Raw genomic sequence first — 20267 nt, forward strand, 5'->3', positions numbered from 1 at the left:
AAAGGCCTGGCAGAGCATTAAAAAGGAGGAAACCCAGCATCTGGTGATGTCCATGAGTTCAAGACTTCAGGCTGTCATTGCCAGCAAAGGGTTTTCAACCAAGTATTAGAAATGAACATTTTATTTGCAGTTATTTAATTTGTCCAATTACTTTTGAGCCCCTGAAATGAAGGGATTGTGTTAAAAAAATGCTTTAGTTGCCTCACATTTTTATGCAATCATTTTGTTCACCCCACTGAATTAAAGCTGAAAGTCTGCACTTCAACTGCATTTGAGTTGTTTCTTTTAAAATTCATTGTGGTAATGTACAGAAGCAAAATTAGAAAAAAGTTGTCTCTGTCCAAATATTTATGGACCTAACTGTAGATAGATAGATAGATAGATAGATAGATAGATAGATAGATAGATAGATAGATAGATAGATAGATAGATAGATAGATAGATAGATCCTATGGGGGAAGTGATCACTTTGCAGAGATCCTTTGACATTAACAAGTCTTTTTCTGTTGATCAATGTCAAAAACTCCAAATTAAATCCAATATGATTCAATGTTGTATAGCAAAAAAGGGGAAATTTTCAAGGGTTGCAAAAGCTTTCATTAGAACTGTACATCCACGGGCTAATTTGTAACATAGTCACCAAAAAAACAGACATGCATGTCTTTGGCAATGTTGCAGCAACACTGGAGCACATGAAAGAAAACCAAAGCAGGCACAGGCAGAACATGCACGCTCTACACAGACAATGACTTAAACAGCTTTTTCTCAGGACATTACTGTGGATTGTTGGATTCTATCTGCAGAGTCTTAGACAAAAACACAGAAACTAATCCAGACCTCCTGGTGAAAGGGGTATATACAATTAAATAGTATGTTTATATACATTTGAACATATACTATATAAGTGTATGTGATTGCTTTATTGATTTCACTTTACTGAGAGAACAGTTGTGGTGGTAGCGTTCACTTTGACAATGCCACCATTTTCTTCTATGTTCTGTAGTTTATAGGTGTGCATAGTTAATACAACTCACACCCTAATTTGCGTTGCACATGTAAGAGACAGAACTGTTCAATTTTATATATCTATGTTTACATTAAAATGTACTTTCTTAGAAAAAGATAAAACTTATTATTTTTACAAACACAGTATATAGTTTTTTCTAGCATTAATTAGAAGAAAAAATAAAAAATGCATTCTTATTTAAGAATTATGCCAAACATGTTAATCTGTATTGGTCATTTATAACAGTGTGTTACAAGATATACCTAAATGTTCACTGTCTAACTGGCGAATTCAGTATAATTTGTACAGAGCTTTGCCCGAGTACACAGTCCCAGAAAACTGACTAAGTTTTGCACTGAGGTCAGGGCTGGCAGTTTTCCATGATTGCAGACAAACTTTTCTTAACTTTCATTGCAATATCTTTTCCATCCACATGATGGAGTACAGAGCTTTGAGAAAAATCAAGCATGTGCCAGCTTTTACTTGTGCCATCTGTAGTCTGGCCAAAACAATTATGTTAGTAGTCTATTTATGAATGACAGTATGAAGAATATACACTTTTTGTATATTCTTTTCTTTGGAATTAAAAAAGAAATGCTTTGCTTATGTTGAAGTGCCCTGTGTGTATCTTAGACTAAGTGGGTAAAATATAGGCATCAAGTTAAGGTAAAGCGAGAAAAAAATGTATATCTTGAAGGTCAGGCAACATGAAACAGATTAAAATGTGAATGAGCAACCTTGTTTTCAACAATATTATAATTTGTATATTATAGATTTTATATTTTACTTAACCTATGAAAAAATTATGCAATTTTAGGGTAGTGACCCTCCCCTGTGAAAGAATTGTCAGGTGAGACAATGCACTGTCTGAGGCAAAGCCATGAAGGAATAGCTTTAAGAGAAAGAGCTTCCGAGGTCAACAAAGGGAGATTACCAGAGTGCTTTTCTTAAAGAGTTAATAAAATAGTTATTTTATAGATCATTTGGCAGCAGTCAGTCATTTCTCTGCTACACCTCGGTACAATTTTCAGGTTAAAACTGTCAATTTTTGAAGCAGCCAGTTTGAACATGCAGTTATTTCATACTACCAATAACACGCTTTCTTTGACCTGTGAAATGTGCATGCATGCATTTTAAATAGGAAAATAATGAGCTTATAAACATAATGTAGAGATGCAATTAATTTAAACTGAAGAATGCCAAACCTGAATTGCAAGGTGTAAAAAACTATGTTAATTATGTTATATTCCCCTTGGGATTAATAAAGTATCTATCTATCTATCTATCTATCTATCTATCTATCTATCTATCTATCTATCTATCTATCTATCTATCTATCTATCTATCATACATATGACTTTGCAAGGTTTAAACCGCTTCAGCTTATCCTAATAGGTGCACTAGGGAAGAATTCAGATCTGTATGAGTAGTCAAAATTGCTACAATATTTCCCGTGAATAATTTTTTTCAGAGAGTGCATTTACAGGTGCTTTAATAACCCGATTATTCACAGAAACCTGGCTTCTAAAACCCCATATAAACCCTTATTCCAGATAGAGAAACCAGGTTATTTGCCTTTGTTTGAGAAACCTGATTAACAGACGTAGATTTCTCTGTGAGAAATCTGGTTATTTGGCAGTTTAAGGATTTTGTAATCTGTGCATGTCTGCTGTACTCTGTTCTCCTGCACATGTGTTAGCTTCACACATGCTAGAAGTGACCACAAGATTAATTTTCTGAGGCAAATGCTCAGGCAATGGCAATATTCCTTCTACTATTTGAAATAATCTGTCCCAATATTTCAGAAATCTCTAAATTTATGTTGATGAGCTGTACATATGGTCCACAGTCCCAGGAGTGTTGTGGAGTGTCACATTAAAAGAAAAGTGTATTACACAGTCAGATAACCTTTTAAAGTAATGAGTAATCTAGTACAATACTTGACTTTATTGAAAGAAAAATACCTGAGTTATTATTATCCAAGCAGCACTGGATGTAAGGCATAGCTCAATCACACAACCAAGCAGAAAAGAGTGTGCTGCATGCAATTTGGTAACACAAACTTATTTAATAAAGTATCTCTAGTTGTTATCCAGAAATTTGCAGTGGGTATGTTGAAAGATAATGACTGAATGACGCAATGGCCAGTGGTCCTACAGAGAATTGATGGTGAATCCGATCGGTGGAGGATACTGTATAAACAAGAGGTTGGATGTTATTTACTTCACACCGCACATGAAGGAGTAAACATATTTATAAAACACAAGAAAATTATTAAAGGCTTCACACTTGTTTTCGTATTTACAGAGGCCAATGATGACGTTTAACTCAATTTTGTGCAGATTAATTACATTGAAGTATTTGATAAAAGGAACAAGAAGCATACCTGCCCATGTAAACACAGATTTTTAAGAAACCAAGTTTCTGCCTTAACCAGGTTACTCACCTTATACTGGTTTGTTCATGTAAACACAGTCATTGCTTGCCGTTGTACAGCTTTTGTCACCATTGGCTTGAATTATGTCAAACTTTTTTATTCTCTGTTCTTCATGAAAAATGAAATTAAATATTTCTCTCAGTCCTCACCACAAAACTCACGGAGTAAGAAACATATAAATAAAATATTTTATTTGAATGGAATATTTCTTTTAAAGTCCCATCTTTAGATTGGGGAAAACCTAAGAAACTCACTAGAGGCAGCCTGCAAGCTCTACAATGAGAGATTAGAACCAGGAATCTGGACAAATCAGGCATCAGAAGTTAACCACATGCCAAAGATAAGTAGGCTTGGTTGATTATTAACTCTAAATTGGTGGAGAATGACAGAGTGTGTATGCTAGGTAATGGAGTAACCCAGTCCTTTTTAAACCGTGGGTCACGTGAAGCCCTGGATGGTTTGTCGGCTTAAGTTATTAAAAAAAAAGCTGTAAAGCTGTGTGCCAGTACCTCACGCAATGTCTCTGCTCCAGCTGCATGTTGAAAACTCCAAGCTGGACCACTCCATGATATGAAATAAATTATCATTGCTTTCGTAAAACTGAGAGGAGCCAAAAACCACCCCCCACACTGGAGTCCACTCTTAGGAAACACCCAAGACAAAGTGCAAGTCCAACTATCAAATAGGGTCTATTGTGACTCATCACCTGTCATGCATGTCTTTCAGGATGAGAGAAGAAAACAATATTGCCCAGAGAAAAAACTTACAAAAACAAGAATGTGCAGTCTCCACAGAAACAGAAACCAGGGGCAGGATCCAAATCCATCAAACTGGATCCATGATGTAATGTGAAACAGATAAATAATTTATTTTAGTTTAAATACTCACAGGATAATCAGTGTTATTGCCCATAATGCCCAGTAGAACCCCTTTCTTTTGCAGTTTGTCCTTTCGGTTTGTTTTTGGTACATTTTCCCACCACAGTTGTCACAGCAGCGGCAACATGAGAAGCAACATCCAATCACAGGGACAAGCACAATGTACAAAACTCCAATGACAGCACAAACCAAAAATCCCACCATGTAGTTTAAGATCTGTAAAACACAAACACAAAGGTTGATCATTTTCTTTAATCAAAATCACAATGTGCCAATTACAACCAATAGCATTCAATCTGAAATCTAAATATGTAAGTGAAAAATTATTATAATCAGTGTACTAAAATGTACAGTACAAGTGGAATATTGCACCTTTTACTAGTGTATACTAAGAATAGTAGAGCTATGAGGATGATAAAGTAAAACGTGCTGAGACTGAAAATTTGTAAATTGTAAAACTGTAAAATTCTGTAAATTTTTATTGAATCCTTAAACACATGTAAGCACTAAAAATTAACATTAATAAAATTAATATTAATTAATAAAAGCAAGTGTACGTGCCACGTATTTTTAAAATGAAAACATAAATAACTATATATTATTCTTTAGCTGCACAATTGAACAGTATATCATACTAATCAATGTCCTATGTATGTGAACAAATCCACAGATCAATTTAAGAAAACACCGTTGTAGCCAGAAGTTCCGAGAGCAGTTTGCAGAGACTCCTTTAGTGACTAGTTTGCAGGTGTAACAGTGCCTGCCTTTTCTAAAGTGAAGTGCTAATGTAACACTGGTTCTTGGTGTTCTTTTTACATCTCCTTTAGACCCCAGGACTTGCATCCACAGTATCCACAGGCTACCCACAGTAGTATTTGATTAAAAAACAAGTATATTTAATCCAGGCTATGAGGCTATAATTGGCAATTACAACATGTCAACCCTAGAACAGAGCCAGCATTTCTGATTAATCTGCCAAGTCTATTCGAATAATGTTGCAAATTACTTGTCAGTATAAAATTTAATGTTGTGTTTGTGCAGTGTGTATTCAGTGCCCGGATAATGTAATTAATCCACCGCCACATAATGTACAAAATGACATTGTGAAATTATGTAACTATGGATTACATGGATTGAGTGACAGAGGCATGTAATTTTGCTCCTAAATATGGCCAGATGATATTTTATTGTATGCTTCATTTAATATTATAATGATGAACAAAAACTTTGTAATATTTGTTACTATTAAATTCATCATTCTTGCATACAAGCTTGAAAACGCTGCTCTCACTTGGGTTGATTCATACTTAATGTATCAAATCACATACAATATACACAGAAAAGTTATTAAAGTATGCCTTAAAAGCAGTCAAAGCAGAGGCATGGTGGCTTTCTTGCAACAGAGCTAGGACTGTTACTTTTTCATTTTTAAATGTTACCAAAAGTGGTACAACAGATTTCTTGATTGGCTTTAGGTTGCCAACAAATAACAAGAAAGAGTCTGACAGCACCTCTAATTTAAAAAATTATTTAAATTAAAAAGGTTTAAATTGTTTACTATCTCCAAAACAAAAATGATTGATCAATGAATGTGTTTTTTTTTCTAAGCATCACAGCCCAGAATATATTTCACCCAAAAAACAAAAAGCTTGAGCTCAGGTTTACAGACAAAAAAGGGTCAAAACCAGAATCACAGAATAAAAATATTTAGATTGTTATTGAACCCTCCTTATTCTGCTTCTCTTCTGATTATCCTGCTGTTGCACGTGGTGTCACTGCTCTACTCAAAGCTCTTCTCCTGAAAACAGGAAAGACACTAGAGATACAGGGAGAACTGTAATCCAAGGATGAAAGGATTTTGTATTCTGCTTAGCACAAATTTATACCATAAAATGTCTAGAAGGTGATCAGTAGGCTATGATTATGCTTTCTTTCTAACTGAACACGGATCTCCCAATAAAAGAAGACTATTTTCGCTCGGAATGCTGGAGTTTTTGTTTTCCTCTTCTCAGCTGTAAACTGGGCCATCTCTGCAATAATATTAATGGACATATTGGTAGAACTCTTTCACATTTAGTTTGAAATTAATTTGATTCACTGTGTGTTTACTATAATCTGTACTTTTATGTGTGTGCATTATGTAGTTTGTAAGTTTAAAATTATTTACTGCAAACATGTTACAGCGCTCTGAGGTTGCAGTTAGTAAAGGTTTAGGAAAATTTAATCAGTATGGAAACTAGGCTTGTGTACAGCATAAGCATATGTCATCAATTATATTTCATCTGGGGCCAAATTTTCTCAGACCATACACTCTTTGAACCAGGATCCAACAATAACACACATACATGCATGTATCTCACACACTTGAACAGATGCACGTCTTCATGGAAATTGTCAACCAATCACCACCTCATTCACATCACAAGCAAATTAAGTAAGTTCAAACCTATCAAGTTTCATTTTGCATACAGTTTTGTGAAATTGACACTAAAATTACTTTTGCACATGCAGAATGTAAACTCACTAAAAAAGATTCTCTGGGCTGGAAAATGTTCAGTACACCAGTAAAAACAAGGATATTAGTACATTTGCTGGATGGAAAACATACTATACAGGAACCAGGCCCTTATCGTTACCTAGAAGCTATTATTTTCCATTTTTTTATTCCTGTAGATTACAATAAGCACACTCCAATACAGTGGAATATGATTTCTCTCTCCAACACACATTTTTAGGATTAACTCAAGGTTGTCATCTTAATAGGCAAAGTAAACGTTATACTATTATTTGAATAACCACAACACAGATCTCCACAGTTCAACAAAATGTGTACATGTGAAATGAGTCTGATGATTTTTTTACTTCAGAATAGTTAAACACTAAATGACACGTAGGTGTATATGGTAACTGCACAGGAAAACATTCTGTGTCAATGGCGCAACTTCTGCTCTGAACTACGCTGCAAATTCAGTTTCATGGAAATTGTAGGCTCTTTGTTATATTTGGTCCCAATCATGTAATTTTTACTTATTAGCCAGAAAGTAACATTCAAAATTCATGTTGTAAGTTAGCTAGCAGAATCATCTCTGTCAAAATGTCTCAAGAGTAAAATTAATACCGAGATCTTCATTCACATGACACATGGACCAAAATGTTTGTCTTATCACTGCTATTACTTCTACTATTCCAGAATTCTCTGTCGACCTGTTGGATCTGCAAAGAAACAGTTATTATCATCACATCTTCACATATAGGCATTTTATCAAAACCTACTAGTGATAAATCGATGGATATTATGAAATCACTAAAACAAATACTGTACCACTCTCATCTGCAAATGCTGCATGTCATGTTCACATCTTGACAGATAATATCTGAAGCTGTGTGACAGATGGTGTCAGGCAGGCTGATCATAGGCTCCTGGCCATTTTAAATAATCCTAAGACAATACTGATATGGTGCAACAGTGAATTTAAATCCAATGTTTCAAATTATAACAACAACAGCAGTGTCATATAGGATGGTGGGCTGTGCAGGCTGGCTTGAGCACTTATTCTTTTTGCTGTAGGTGCCAATTTCAAGTCATTTGTGGTCCTTGCTTTTGAAGTAGTTCCCACTTTTAGGTGTTTATAACTGTGGAAAATGTAGATGGTGATTATGTAATAATGTCTTTGTGAAACTTAAATCGTTGTCTCTGAAGTTGAAGCACCAAACATGGAGGGAATTATTTAATTTTGTTTATGAATTCTCTCCTGTACCATGCACCCCCTGTTAACACAAAATTCATCACTTGCACTTTTTCAAACTCTCAACATGAGCCTGATTTTATAGATGATTGACATTTACTGTATAACTGAAAAGAAGAATGCATTGGAGGATGGCTTGGAGGCAGATCTGGACTCCAGACAGCTAAGTGACAATCCTGGGATTGTTTTACTAATAAATCAAGCAATCTACTCTAAGCCATGGTGGCTCTGAGGCTAAGGATCTGTGCTGGTATCCCGAAGGTTGCCGGTTCGAATCCCCGTCACTGCCAAAAGAGATCCTACTCTGCTGGGCCCTTGAGCAAGGCCCTTAACCTGTAATTGCTCCAGGGGCGCTGTACAATGGCTGACCCTGCGTTCTGACCCCAAGGGGTATGCGAAAACTACCAAATTCCTAATACAAGAAATTGTATAAGGCGAAATAAAGAACAAAAAAAAAAAAAAAAACAAACTGATGGCAAGCTATTCTCTGCAATCACATTATGATTCATGATAACGAACAAAATATTGAAAAGCTGATTGTCTAGCTCAAATGCAAACACACCAAAAGGTGCCACTTGATGAGGAACAAACTTCAGTCTATGAGGCAAACACACAGGTAACAGAAGGCACAGGACAAACTTCAACACAGTCCCTACTATGATACTATGTAATACTATATATGTAATATAATGTAATATGTAATAATATATAATACTACTAGCAAAATACCCGCGCTTCGCAGCGAAGAAGTAGTGTGTTAAAGAGGTTATGTAAACATATATATACATTGTCGCAGATTGAGGCCCTTGTCGTCCTCTTGAACCCTCTGACTGGACTCCAGACACCAGGTAAAAGTCCAAATATTTCTTTTATTTAGACAATTATGTGCACAAAGCACCCTCCACTCCACAATACTCATATAACTAATCAATACACTAATCACTACAATAATCAATCCTCCACACTCCCAGACACTTCGCCACCCTTCCTCCCAGCTCAGCTCAGTGTACTGGTTTCCCAGAGTCCTTTATATAGTCCCTGACCCGGAAGTGTTTCTCCCTTCTGTCCATGTGATCATGAACACTTCCAGGTCGGATAAAAGGCTCCTTTCTTCAACCCGGAAGCACGTCGTTTCCTCTGGTCATGTGATCATGACGCACCTCCGGGTTATAGGGCAAATAAGAGTCCGGCAGCCTCCCCATGGTATCCAGCAGGGCTGTGCATATAAACTACAAAGTCCATGAGGCCCTGCTGGAATTCGGGGAACGTCCACGCTGTTGGGAGAGCTCCACCTGGAGGCCTGGGGGTGATGGCAGGAATATTTAGCCGGCCACACACCACAACATATATATACATATCTACATATACAGTACATATATATACATACTGTACATATACACATCCACATATACATATATATACATATACAAATTTACACATCTACATATATATATATATACATATGTACATATATATATACATATAAATATATACATATCTACATATATACACATATATACATATGCACATATATATATATATATATAAATACAGACATACATATATACATACATACATACATTCACATATATATATATATATATATATATATATATATATACAGTAATCCCTCCTCCATCGTGGGGGTTGCGTTCCAGAGCCACCCGCGAAATAAGAAAATCCGCGAAGTAGAAACCATATGATTATATGGTTATTTTTATATTGTCATGCTTGGGTCACAGATTTGCGCAGAAACACAGGAGGTTGTAGAGAGACAGGAACGTTATTCAAACACTGCAAACAAACATTTGTCTCTTTTTCAAAAGTTTAAACTGTGCTCCATGACAAGACAGAGATGACAGTTCTGTCTCACAATTAAAAGAATGCAAACATATCTTCCTCTTCAAAGGAGTGCGTGTCAGGAGCACAGAATGTCACATAGATAGAGAAAACAATCTCTAGCAAACAAATCAATAGGGCTGTTTGGCTTTTAAGTATGCGAAGCACCGTGGCACAAAGCTGTTGAAGGCGGCAGCTCACACCCCCTCCGTCAGGAGCAGGAAGAGAGAGATAGAGAGAGACAGAGTTTGTTTTTCAGTCAAAAATCAATACGTGCCCTTCGAGCTTTTAAGTATGCGAAGCACCGTGCAGCATGTCGTTTCAGGAAGCAGCTGCACAAAAGATAGCAACGTGAAGATAATCTTTCAGCATTTTTAGACGAGCGTCCATATCGTCTAGGTGTGCGAACAGCCCCCCTGCTCAATCCCCATACGTCAGGATCAGAGAAAGTCAGCGCAAGAGAGAGAGAAAAGTAAGCAATCTAGCTTCTCAGCCATCTGCCAATAGCATCCCTTGTATGAAATCAACTGGGCAAACCAACTGAGGAAGCATGTACCAGAAATTAAAAGACCCATTGTCCGCAGAAATCCGCGAACCAGCAAAAAATCCGCGATATATATTTAAATATGCTTACATACAAAATCCGCGATGGAGTGAAGCCGCGAAAGGCGAAGCGCGATATAGCGAGGGATCACTGTATACATATCTACTTTTATATATATTTATATATATTTTTTTTTTTTTTTTTTTTTCACGGCATTCGTAGTCTGAATCACAATCTGATTGTATGGGTGGTTACCTACCAGGTAACGCTTATGGTTTGCCAGCAAGTCAGCTAACATCAGCCACGGTGCCTTCAGTTGTGAGAAGCAGATCATAGAATGGTTGAAAATAGTTTACTGTCAAATAATGCAAAGAGTACGCGACACGTGTTTCGCCCTAATTCTTGGCTCATCAGGCGTACACACTCACTGCACTCCCTTACGGGAATCGAACCTCGGACGTCAGCGCTAGAGGGGCTTCGCAGCGGTGAAGTATTGCTTTTAAATTTTAATTAAGAAGAAAAGAAAACCTTTTTAAATTGAGGGAAAATATACCAATAACAATTTGTTAAGGATCTGTTTTTTTGTGAAGCTGCCTTTACACAGCCTGTCCGCTGTTTTATAAACGAACACCATATAAGGCCATCCTTTCTCCTTCACAGTCAGTTCACGTGATTACGTGGGAGGCGTGATGACGCGATACGCAACCCCGCCTCCCACGGCCAGCGAGCTGCAGTCCATTACAGTATATGGATAAAAAAGAGGTTCCAGTTATAACCGTTACGCTTTGAATTTCGAAATAAAACCTGCTAACTTTTGTAAGTAAGCTGTAAGGAATGAGCATGCCAAATTTCAGCCTTCCACCTACACGGGAAGTTGGAGAATTAGTGATGAGTGAGTGAGTCAGTGAGGGCTTTGCCTTTTATTAGTATAGATGTGAATTTCCCCTTGGGATTAATAAAGTATCTATCTATCTATCTATCTATCTATCTATCTATCTATCTATCTATCTATCTATCTATCTATCTATCTATCTATCTATCTATCTATCTATCTACTAAGTCAAAGAACAATGTATGAAACAAGCAAAATACTTTATTTTTCTACCAAAAAACAAAAAAAAACTCATTTTTTTAAAAGCAAAGACTTTTCCTTTTTTCATAAACAAATACAAAACCAACATGTCTTATTTAAACTATTTTGTTTTCAAATGGATTTTCTACCAAGCAGCATCTCCTCTATTCCAAAACTGCCTACGAGCAGAATGAACTAGACGCCATGTACTATGTTGCCAAATACACTAAGTGATCTAGGGGAGCACAAAATATCTCAGCTGAAGATTTAGAGCTGCTCAGTTTTGATAAAAGCAATTTCTTTTCTGTAACTCCCCCTTAAATATGTCTATATTTCTAGAGGTTCAGCTGAATCCATTACTGTCATCTAAATATTATGCAGAATTCAAATTGTAGGTCAAACTCAGAAATTTTCACCTCTCCTAAAACAATCTCTCAACCTGGCTGCGGAAAACACCAACATAGGTATTGAGGCGATAAACATCTTTAGAATCCTGCAATTGAACAAATGAGGATAAATAATTAAAACATGAACAAACAATGCTTAATAATATGAAATTCCTAGGTACTGAGCTGTGTGTAAAGATGGCTGCTGTTGGCTGAATAGCCTAAAAAAAGTAAAAAAACAAATGCAAATCCTCAAAAAAGCACAATACCTTTTTTCTTTTATCATTATGCTGACAGAATATTATTACAGCTGTTTGTCTACTGTCAATTGCTTCTCATAAAGGCTGTACTGTTCTCTTTCTCTGACTTATATTTCCATCTCACTTGAAAATCTCTTTTGGTTTACTTATCTGAGTCTTTCTCAGACTGGAGTCTGCAACTATTGCCATACAAGAATCTTTCTTGAATACCACCTTCCCAGCTGGTCTCTTCTTATTTTATTTTTCTTTTCCCATCTCTATGCTGTTTTCCTCTCATAAAGGTTTTTCTGCCCAATCTGCTGTATGTACTGTAAGCAAGTCCCTACTTTATTCCTTTCTTATGTATTAAAAAAGAGAACATCACAAAGACAACAATAATGAAGGAAAAAGAATGTTATATGTTTTCATTCCAAGCTGAAATCCTTACAGCTCATCTTGATTCCATAATAACCATGCTGGTGAACCCAGGTAAGTAACATGATCATTTCATCCCAAAACAGTTGTAAAATTTATGGACTTGTTATCATCGCCTCTTTTCTAAATTCATTAATATGAAATAACTAATATACATCTCAACCCCTGCGTTAATATGGTTGTTATTTCAATTATGATAAAAAAAAATATCTTCTCATTTGCAAAAACTACACACATATTTGCCCAGTACTAACATGGAAGCAAATCTGATAAACAAACCTAATCAAACAACTTTCATTAGTTCATTTTTACGATTCATGGCATCAGACAACATTTTCAGACTTTCATATATAAGTTGTTAAGTAGGATTTTATTATCTCAAATGTACAATGCTGCATATCATACATAAATTTACTTCCAAAACTACCTCCTTATTGCTGGATACAATTAAAAGGAGCTTCTAGGTAAGATTGTCCTTTTTCCTTGTGTTTATGTGCTCTTTTGACGAGGCTATGAATAAATGCAAATCCCTATTATGTACACCTTTCACATATTATAGTTAGAAGCCATATGTTGCTTTTAGCTGACAATGCCATTCCATTTTAGGTAATGAAACATCTGATCACATATATATCCTGAATTTATATAAAATTTTGAAGACCCTCCGATTACAAATTACTGTAAACTAGGTAAAGTCTGAATGGCTCCCAAAACTACCTATTTTGCAGCTCTATCACTCCAGTTACTAATCACTTTGAATATGTGTTAACATTCTTCTGCCCACTCTAAACAGGGCTACTCTATATTTAATGAGGTAAATACTTGCTGTCATCTGGGTCCAACATATCTTTTTTTGTTCCAGTTCTGTCCTGATGATTTCCAAAACTTAATTTTATGATCTGTATGATGCCTCTACTCCCTATTGTTATACTAAAATGATGTCACTGCTCTCCAGATTCATTCAGAATGGGAGAACACCTAGAGTGAATCACTGTTTTTTTATTCATGAAAGTCATAAGGTGATTAATGGGTGCTGCAAATAATTTAAGTCATGTAGGATACTGTCCCATCTCCATTATTTTGCTCAGGGACAGTGAATTACTCCTAGTCCTAAGCATTTCCAACGTCACTCAAATATGGTACTTTCTTAATAAATAGTGCATATCCATTTTACTTTCATAGTTTCTTTTGAATCGATCATCTCCTTAGTATAGGTCTAAAGTTCTACCCAACAAACACACACACACATATATATAGGTGAGACTCAAAAATAACCGGACTGGGCTTGGGGCTTTCCTGGAAAACCGTCTGGAGGTTGGACAGACATGAATCATAGAACTATATCACCTCCTACATGTCCTCTTAAACCGCCAACCAGCTAGGTATATCCTATGAATAGCACAGTCAGTATTTGCACAACAATCGGTACACTAGTTGCCGCAATAATATTGGGTGAATAAAAAAAGAAACAGTGAATCAACATCAAATTTCTCACGAATTTTCCCTTTTTCCGTAAAGCAGTTTTTGACTGACAAAAACATTCCTGTCCTCGATCATCCTCCCTATTCGCCCAATTTAGCTCCCTGTGATTTTTACTTGTTCCCAAAAATAAAAAGTGACCTGAAGGGAACACATTTTTCTTCAGTGGATGAAGTGAAGACAAAAATGGCAAGCCTGTTGAAGAGCCTCAAGCAAGAAGACATCCAGCACTATTTCAATCAATGGAAGATATGTATGGAGCAGTGCAGAGATCAGGGGGTGGGAGTTTATAGAAGGTGACAATGTTTAAAATGCTATAATTTATTAATAAATATTTTTTTACCAATCCGGTTATTTTTGTGTCTCACCTCGTACTGCTCAAAAAAATTAAAGGAACACTTTTTAAACAGAGTATAGCATCAAGTCAGTGAAAGTTCTGAGATATTGATCTGGTCAGTTACTAGCAGAGGGGGTTGTTAATCCATTTTAGCTGCTTTGGTGATAATGAAATTAACAACAGGTGCACTAGAGGGGCAACAATGAAACAACTCCCAACACAGAAATTGTTTAACAGGTGGAGGCCACTGACATTTTTCCCTCCTCATCTTTTCTGACTTTTTTCACTAGTTTTGCATTTGGCTACAGTGTCACTACTGGACCCTACAGAGGTTACACAGGAAGACCAACTTCTCCAGGATGGCACATCAATATGAGCCAATGCCAGAAGGTTTGCTGTGTCTCCCAGCACAGTCTCAAGGGCATGGAGGAGATTCCAGGAGACGGTTACTCTAGAAGAGCTGGACAAGGCCGTAGAAGGTCCTTAAACCATCAGCAGGACTGGTAGCTGCTCCTTTGGGAACAGGATGAACACTGCCAGAGCCCTACAAAATGACCTCCAGCAGGCCACTGGTATGAATGTCTCTGACCAAACAATCAAACACAGAGTTCATGAGGGTGACCAGGGGGCCCGACGTCCTCTAGTGCGCCTTGTGCTCACTACCCAGCACCGTGGAGCTTGACTGGCATTTGCCATAGAATATCAGAATTGGCAGGTCCACCATTGGCGCCCTATGCTTTTCACAGATGAGAGCAGGTTCACCCTGAGCACATGTGACAGACGTGAAAGCGTCTGGAGAAGCCATGGAGAACGTTTTGCTGCCTGTAACATCCTTCAGCATGACCGGTTTGGTGGTGGGTCAGTGATGGTCTAGGGAAGCATATCCATGGAGGGACGCCCAGACCTCTACAGGCTAGATATAGGGCACTTTGACTGCCATTAGGTATTGGGATGAAACCCTTGGACCCATCGCCAGACCCTATGCTGGTGCAGTGGGTCCTGGGTTCCTCCTGGTGCACGATAATGCACCTAATGTGGCGAAAATATGCAGGCAGTTCCTGGAGGATGAAGGAATTGATACCATTGACTGGCCCCCATGCTTGCCTGATCTAAATCCAAAAGAACACCTCTGGGACATTATGTTTCAGTCCATCCGACGCTGTCAGGTTGCACCTCAGACTGTCCAGGAGATCAGTGATGCCCTGGTCCAGATCTGGGAGGAGATCCCTGAGAAAACTGTCCGTTGTCTCATTAGGAGCATGCCCCACCCCAACGTTGTCAGGCATGCATACAAGCATGTGGGGGCCAAACAAACTACTGAGTATATTTTTGAGTTGCTGCAATTAAATTTTGGCAAAATAGACTAGCCTGATGCATCATTTTTTCACTTTGATTTTCAGGGTGTATTTGAATTCAGCCCTCTCTGTAAGTTGATAATTTTCATTCCCATCAAACGATTTGGCATCCTTTCGTTCCCAACACATTACCCAGTCCAAATCAGTATAGATATCCAGCATGATTTTTTTCCCATTGAGATCTCATGTGTTTCCAACACTGCCTTGTGCCCTGTGTTGGCTGGGATTGGCTCCAGCAGACCCCCGTGACCCTGTGTTCGGATTCAGCGGGTTGGAAAATGGATGGATGGATGGATGATATGTCAGAAGTATGTAAATATTGTAAGGCTTTGAAGTTTAAGTCAAGAGAATTTCAAAAACGGAGTTTACCTCACATACATTTATTGGTTACTTTGCAAAAAAATTAACTGCTGATGATGTGGATCGTTTTGTCTGTGCTGAAATTCCAAACAGAGAAACCTATCCTGAATTATGGTACAAAGTCATTAAACACATGTCTCACTGACCTCATTAAAAAGATTCAGCACACTGGGACTCAAAAGATTCCAAATATTGTTTTTACAGAAGTTCAGAAATAAAAATGAAACTAACAAAATAGCAACAATTCAAAGAGAAAAAGTGTGTATCCGGAAAAACAAAAACGGGGGTTGGCGAGCAAAGCGAGCAGGGGGCAAAGCCTCCTAGTATATATTATATAAAAAAATCTTGGGTCGAGACATGATCCTCTGCATGTCACACCATACTTACAAACAATTTCTCAGAGACACTTAAACGTCCCACGAGACAAGGAAGTGAGACAAAAGGACATCTGCTGTACAGGCTTTTAAATGATTGACGTGCAGCGCAACATGCAGATCATGCAGCACGGCACAAGCAGCAGCTGGCTTAAAGGACAGCTGCTGTACAGGCTTTTAAATGATCATCACGCATCACAACATGCAGATCATGCAGCACGGCAGCAGCAGCTGCTGTACTGGCTTTTAAATGATCGACGCGCAGCTCGGTAGCAGCTAGCAGCAAGCCAGCAGCTGATCCGTCCGCATCTCCTTAGCATGCGTTCAGCCCCATCCCCCCCCCTCAACAACGAGAGTGGCAGAGACGCAAAGTGGCTAGCGTCCCCAGGGGTTGGGGTTGTGGGGTGGGTGAGCGAAGCGAGTAGGGGGCACAGCCCCTAGTATATAAATATATATATATATATATATATAGTGACAGCTAGAGGTCGCTATCACTCCCTTGAACCCTCGGACCAGATGCCAGACACCAGATAAAAGTCCAATAATTATTTTTATTGGTACAATACAGTGCACCAAGCACCCTCCACTCCACAATACTCATAAATCAATACAATCCTATTAACAATAATCAATCCTCCACTCCCAGACGTGTTGTCACCCTTCCTCCTGACTCAGCTTGTCCGTCTGGGATTTCCCAGAGTCCTTTATAGTTCATGACCCGGAAGTGCTTCTGAGCCCTCAGTCCATGTGATTATCCTGCACTTCCGGGTCAGGTCAAAACTCCTCATTTCTCTTCAGCCCAGAAGTACTTTATTTCTTCCGTCCTCGTGACAGGGAAGTACTTCTGTGCTTTACGAATAATATACGTCCTTAAGCCTCCCCGTAGCGTCCTCTGGTGGCCCCCATGGTATCCAGCATGGCTGTGAAGGAAAACTCCAAGGTCCATGATGCCCTGCTGGAATTCGGGGCATCTCCATGCTGCAGGAAGGGCTCCACCTGGCGGCTTGGAGGTATTGGCCGGGATAAGCTGCCGGCCATAGTCCACAATATATATTGTGGACTATTCGGACACAGACACAAACAGGGCGATACAGAATGTCCCAAAACACACGTGTTTATTTACAACTCCCACCACAGTGCACAAAATAACAATAATAAAGGTCCTTCTCGCTCTCTCTTCTGCCGCTTCCAACTCCTCCCTCACAAGCTCCGTCCTCTTCCACCCGACTCTGGCTCCCGAGTGGAGTGAGGCGGCCTCTTTTATACAGCACCCGGAAGTGCTACAGGTGCTCCCCAATTAACATCTGGCAGCACTTCCGGGTGTGGCTGACATGTTGCAAGCATGTTCAGCTCCTCCTGGCAGCACTTCCGGGTGTGGTGGAAATGCTGCATACCCCAGTTCCGGAGCTGCCCAGGCATCCCCTGGTGGTGGCCACGTCGCTCCACAGGGTTCAACTCCGCAGGTCCGTGGCCCCTATACAATCCAGGGTGGCTGCCCTCTTCCATTCTAGGGAAGACACTGCCCTTCTCAATGTCCTTCCCTTCTCGTGGCGTCCCGGTGGGGCAAGGTCCCTGGACGTCTGTCACAATATATATAGGATATAAAGACCTGCTTAGAAACCTGTAAACCTGCTTAGAAATCTCTGCCTTTAGTGAGCATCTGGGATAAGAACCTTTTTTCTACTGAGACATTTTGGTGTTGGCCAACAATTTTTAAACAATTTTCAAACACATGGATTGTTTACTGCCACATTCTCCATTTCTTATGCAAATTGCTGCCATTCTGTTTTCACAGCTTAAGAAAAAAAGCAATACAAAGTGGAGTGTTATAAAAATGGCTTGGCTCAAAAGTTTAAGAACAGATATGGGATATTTTATTGCTTGTGCACCAAGTCATATTCCTAGTGCCATATATACAATATGCCTAATGGATCCAGCAATCTGGATTCAAATCCAGTGCCTGGTTGTAGTCTATGTGGAATGTGCATGTTCTCCCTACTTCTGTGTGGGTATCTGCAGACACTCTGGTTTTCTTCTTCATTTTTAAAGATAAGCAGGTTAGGTTAACTGGCACCTTTAAATTGTCCCCATTGTGTGGGTGGCCATGTATGAGTGACCTGAAAAGAAATGGCACTGGATTAAGGAGGTTTGTTATAAGTTCTGTTTATAAAAGTTCCATCTATTTTAAAGCATAAATGTTAAAAGGGAGCTGCACATTTAAAAGACTTCAGAAAAATCAAACAAAGAATACCAATATGGCTTGGCATATACTATTCAATTCAGGTCTCCAAGACTTCCTGTCATAATAGTTAGTTATTTATTTTAAAGAGTAGTATTTTAAAAACAGCCTGGAACTCAATAAAGATACAAAGTGAGAAAAGACTTTAATAATTTGGCATTCATTGTATAGTGAATTGTACTGAATATTAATAAAGTACTGGAATCATTTTCTTTCATATACCCTTCAACTAATACGTCTTGACATATTTGATCAACTTTCTGAAATCAAATATTCGAAAAAAAGTAGGATACAATAACCATATTTAAAATTCAAAAAAGCTTTACTATGCCATTACCATTACAAATTTTATTTTAAACATGCTTACCTTTTCTACTCCTGACTTCTCCATGAAAAACTGGGCGTTATTCACAATGCTAATAACAAAATCTGCAAAACAGAGTAAAGCCTTTTAGGTTAATACACTTTTAATTACCATAGCTTATATGACCTCAGGGATGAGGCCAATGTCTATTTTCCTGAATATTTCCACAACAATATTGGGTGAAAATCGTTCAATGGCCAAACAATGTCACCCTATCTCAACCCAAGAGAACACCTGTGGGAAGTTCTGAAAAGACAGGATCATTCTCCATCCAACATCCAGGCTCTGAAAGAGTCCTTTATTTAAAAATGGTGAAAGACAGACTTTGCAGTATGTTACAATTTTGGAATGCCATACAAAATATTAGATTTGGTGGAATTTGTGGAAGGGTGTATTCCTTTTTCCAATACCTCATTTCAGTAAAATGCATCATTTTCATATCCTAATGATGTTGGTGACCAAGCTTTTTGTTGTTAATAAAGCAAATCTCTCTATTATATAAAAAAATCTTGGGACAAGACGAGACTTTTTCAGACAGACATACGAGATGAGACATTTTCAGAAAGATAATTTAAATTCCAACAAGAGATGAACTGAAAACCTGACAGGTCCAAGCGGGAGCGGACATAAAAGACAAACAGTAAAGAAGAAAAGACAAAAAGTAGAAGACAAACTAGAACGTCGTAAAGAGGTTCAAAAATGTTGGTGCGATACACATGCAGAGCAGGTTAAAGATTATGAAAGTACTAAAATTCAAAAGTCTCAAAAAACTGATAGTAAAGATCACATTAGCACTAACAAACGAAAATTATTACTCTGTGAAATAACAGAACAGCGAAAAGAGATTGAATATATGGACAGATATTGTTTAGCTTTAAAGTTTAAGTTGTACATCATCTAATTCATGTTGCCATCAGGGAAAAGTAGTATTTCTTCCCAATGAAGAGGTGTATCAGCAAGAAATAAAAGATCTGTTATTTGGTGAAAGTGAAAATCCACAAACACTACATGCAAAATATCCGAATCTACAATAATCTGTTCGCATTTGTATCAGTCAATGCTCAAAACGTAGATTTACAAGATTCAGGACTATCCATACATCCAAAAGTATCGCACTTTACACAAAATTTATCTGAAAAACACGCTCAGAGAACTGCGAAAGATCACGCTCGCATGT

The 20267-nt window shown here is 38.0% G+C and overlaps 1 protein-coding gene across 1 annotated transcript in view; it reads right to left on the reverse strand.

Moving 5' to 3' along the window:
- Nucleotides 1–20267, reverse strand: part of prom2 (prominin 2) — a 170540-nt gene that overhangs the window by 113351 nt on the left and 36922 nt on the right. The window contains exons 3-4 of the mRNA XM_028795719.2: nt 19094–19155; nt 4332–4537 (exon numbers count right to left, since the gene is read on the reverse strand). Of these exons, the coding sequence (XP_028651552.2) occupies nt 4332–4537; nt 19094–19155 (268 nt within the window). The remainder of the gene's footprint in view (nt 1–4331; nt 4538–19093; nt 19156–20267) is intronic.

Source organism: Erpetoichthys calabaricus, chromosome 2, assembly GCF_900747795.2.
Source record: "Erpetoichthys calabaricus chromosome 2, fErpCal1.3, whole genome shotgun sequence".
NCBI lineage: Eukaryota > Metazoa > Chordata > Cladistia > Polypteriformes > Polypteridae > Erpetoichthys > Erpetoichthys calabaricus.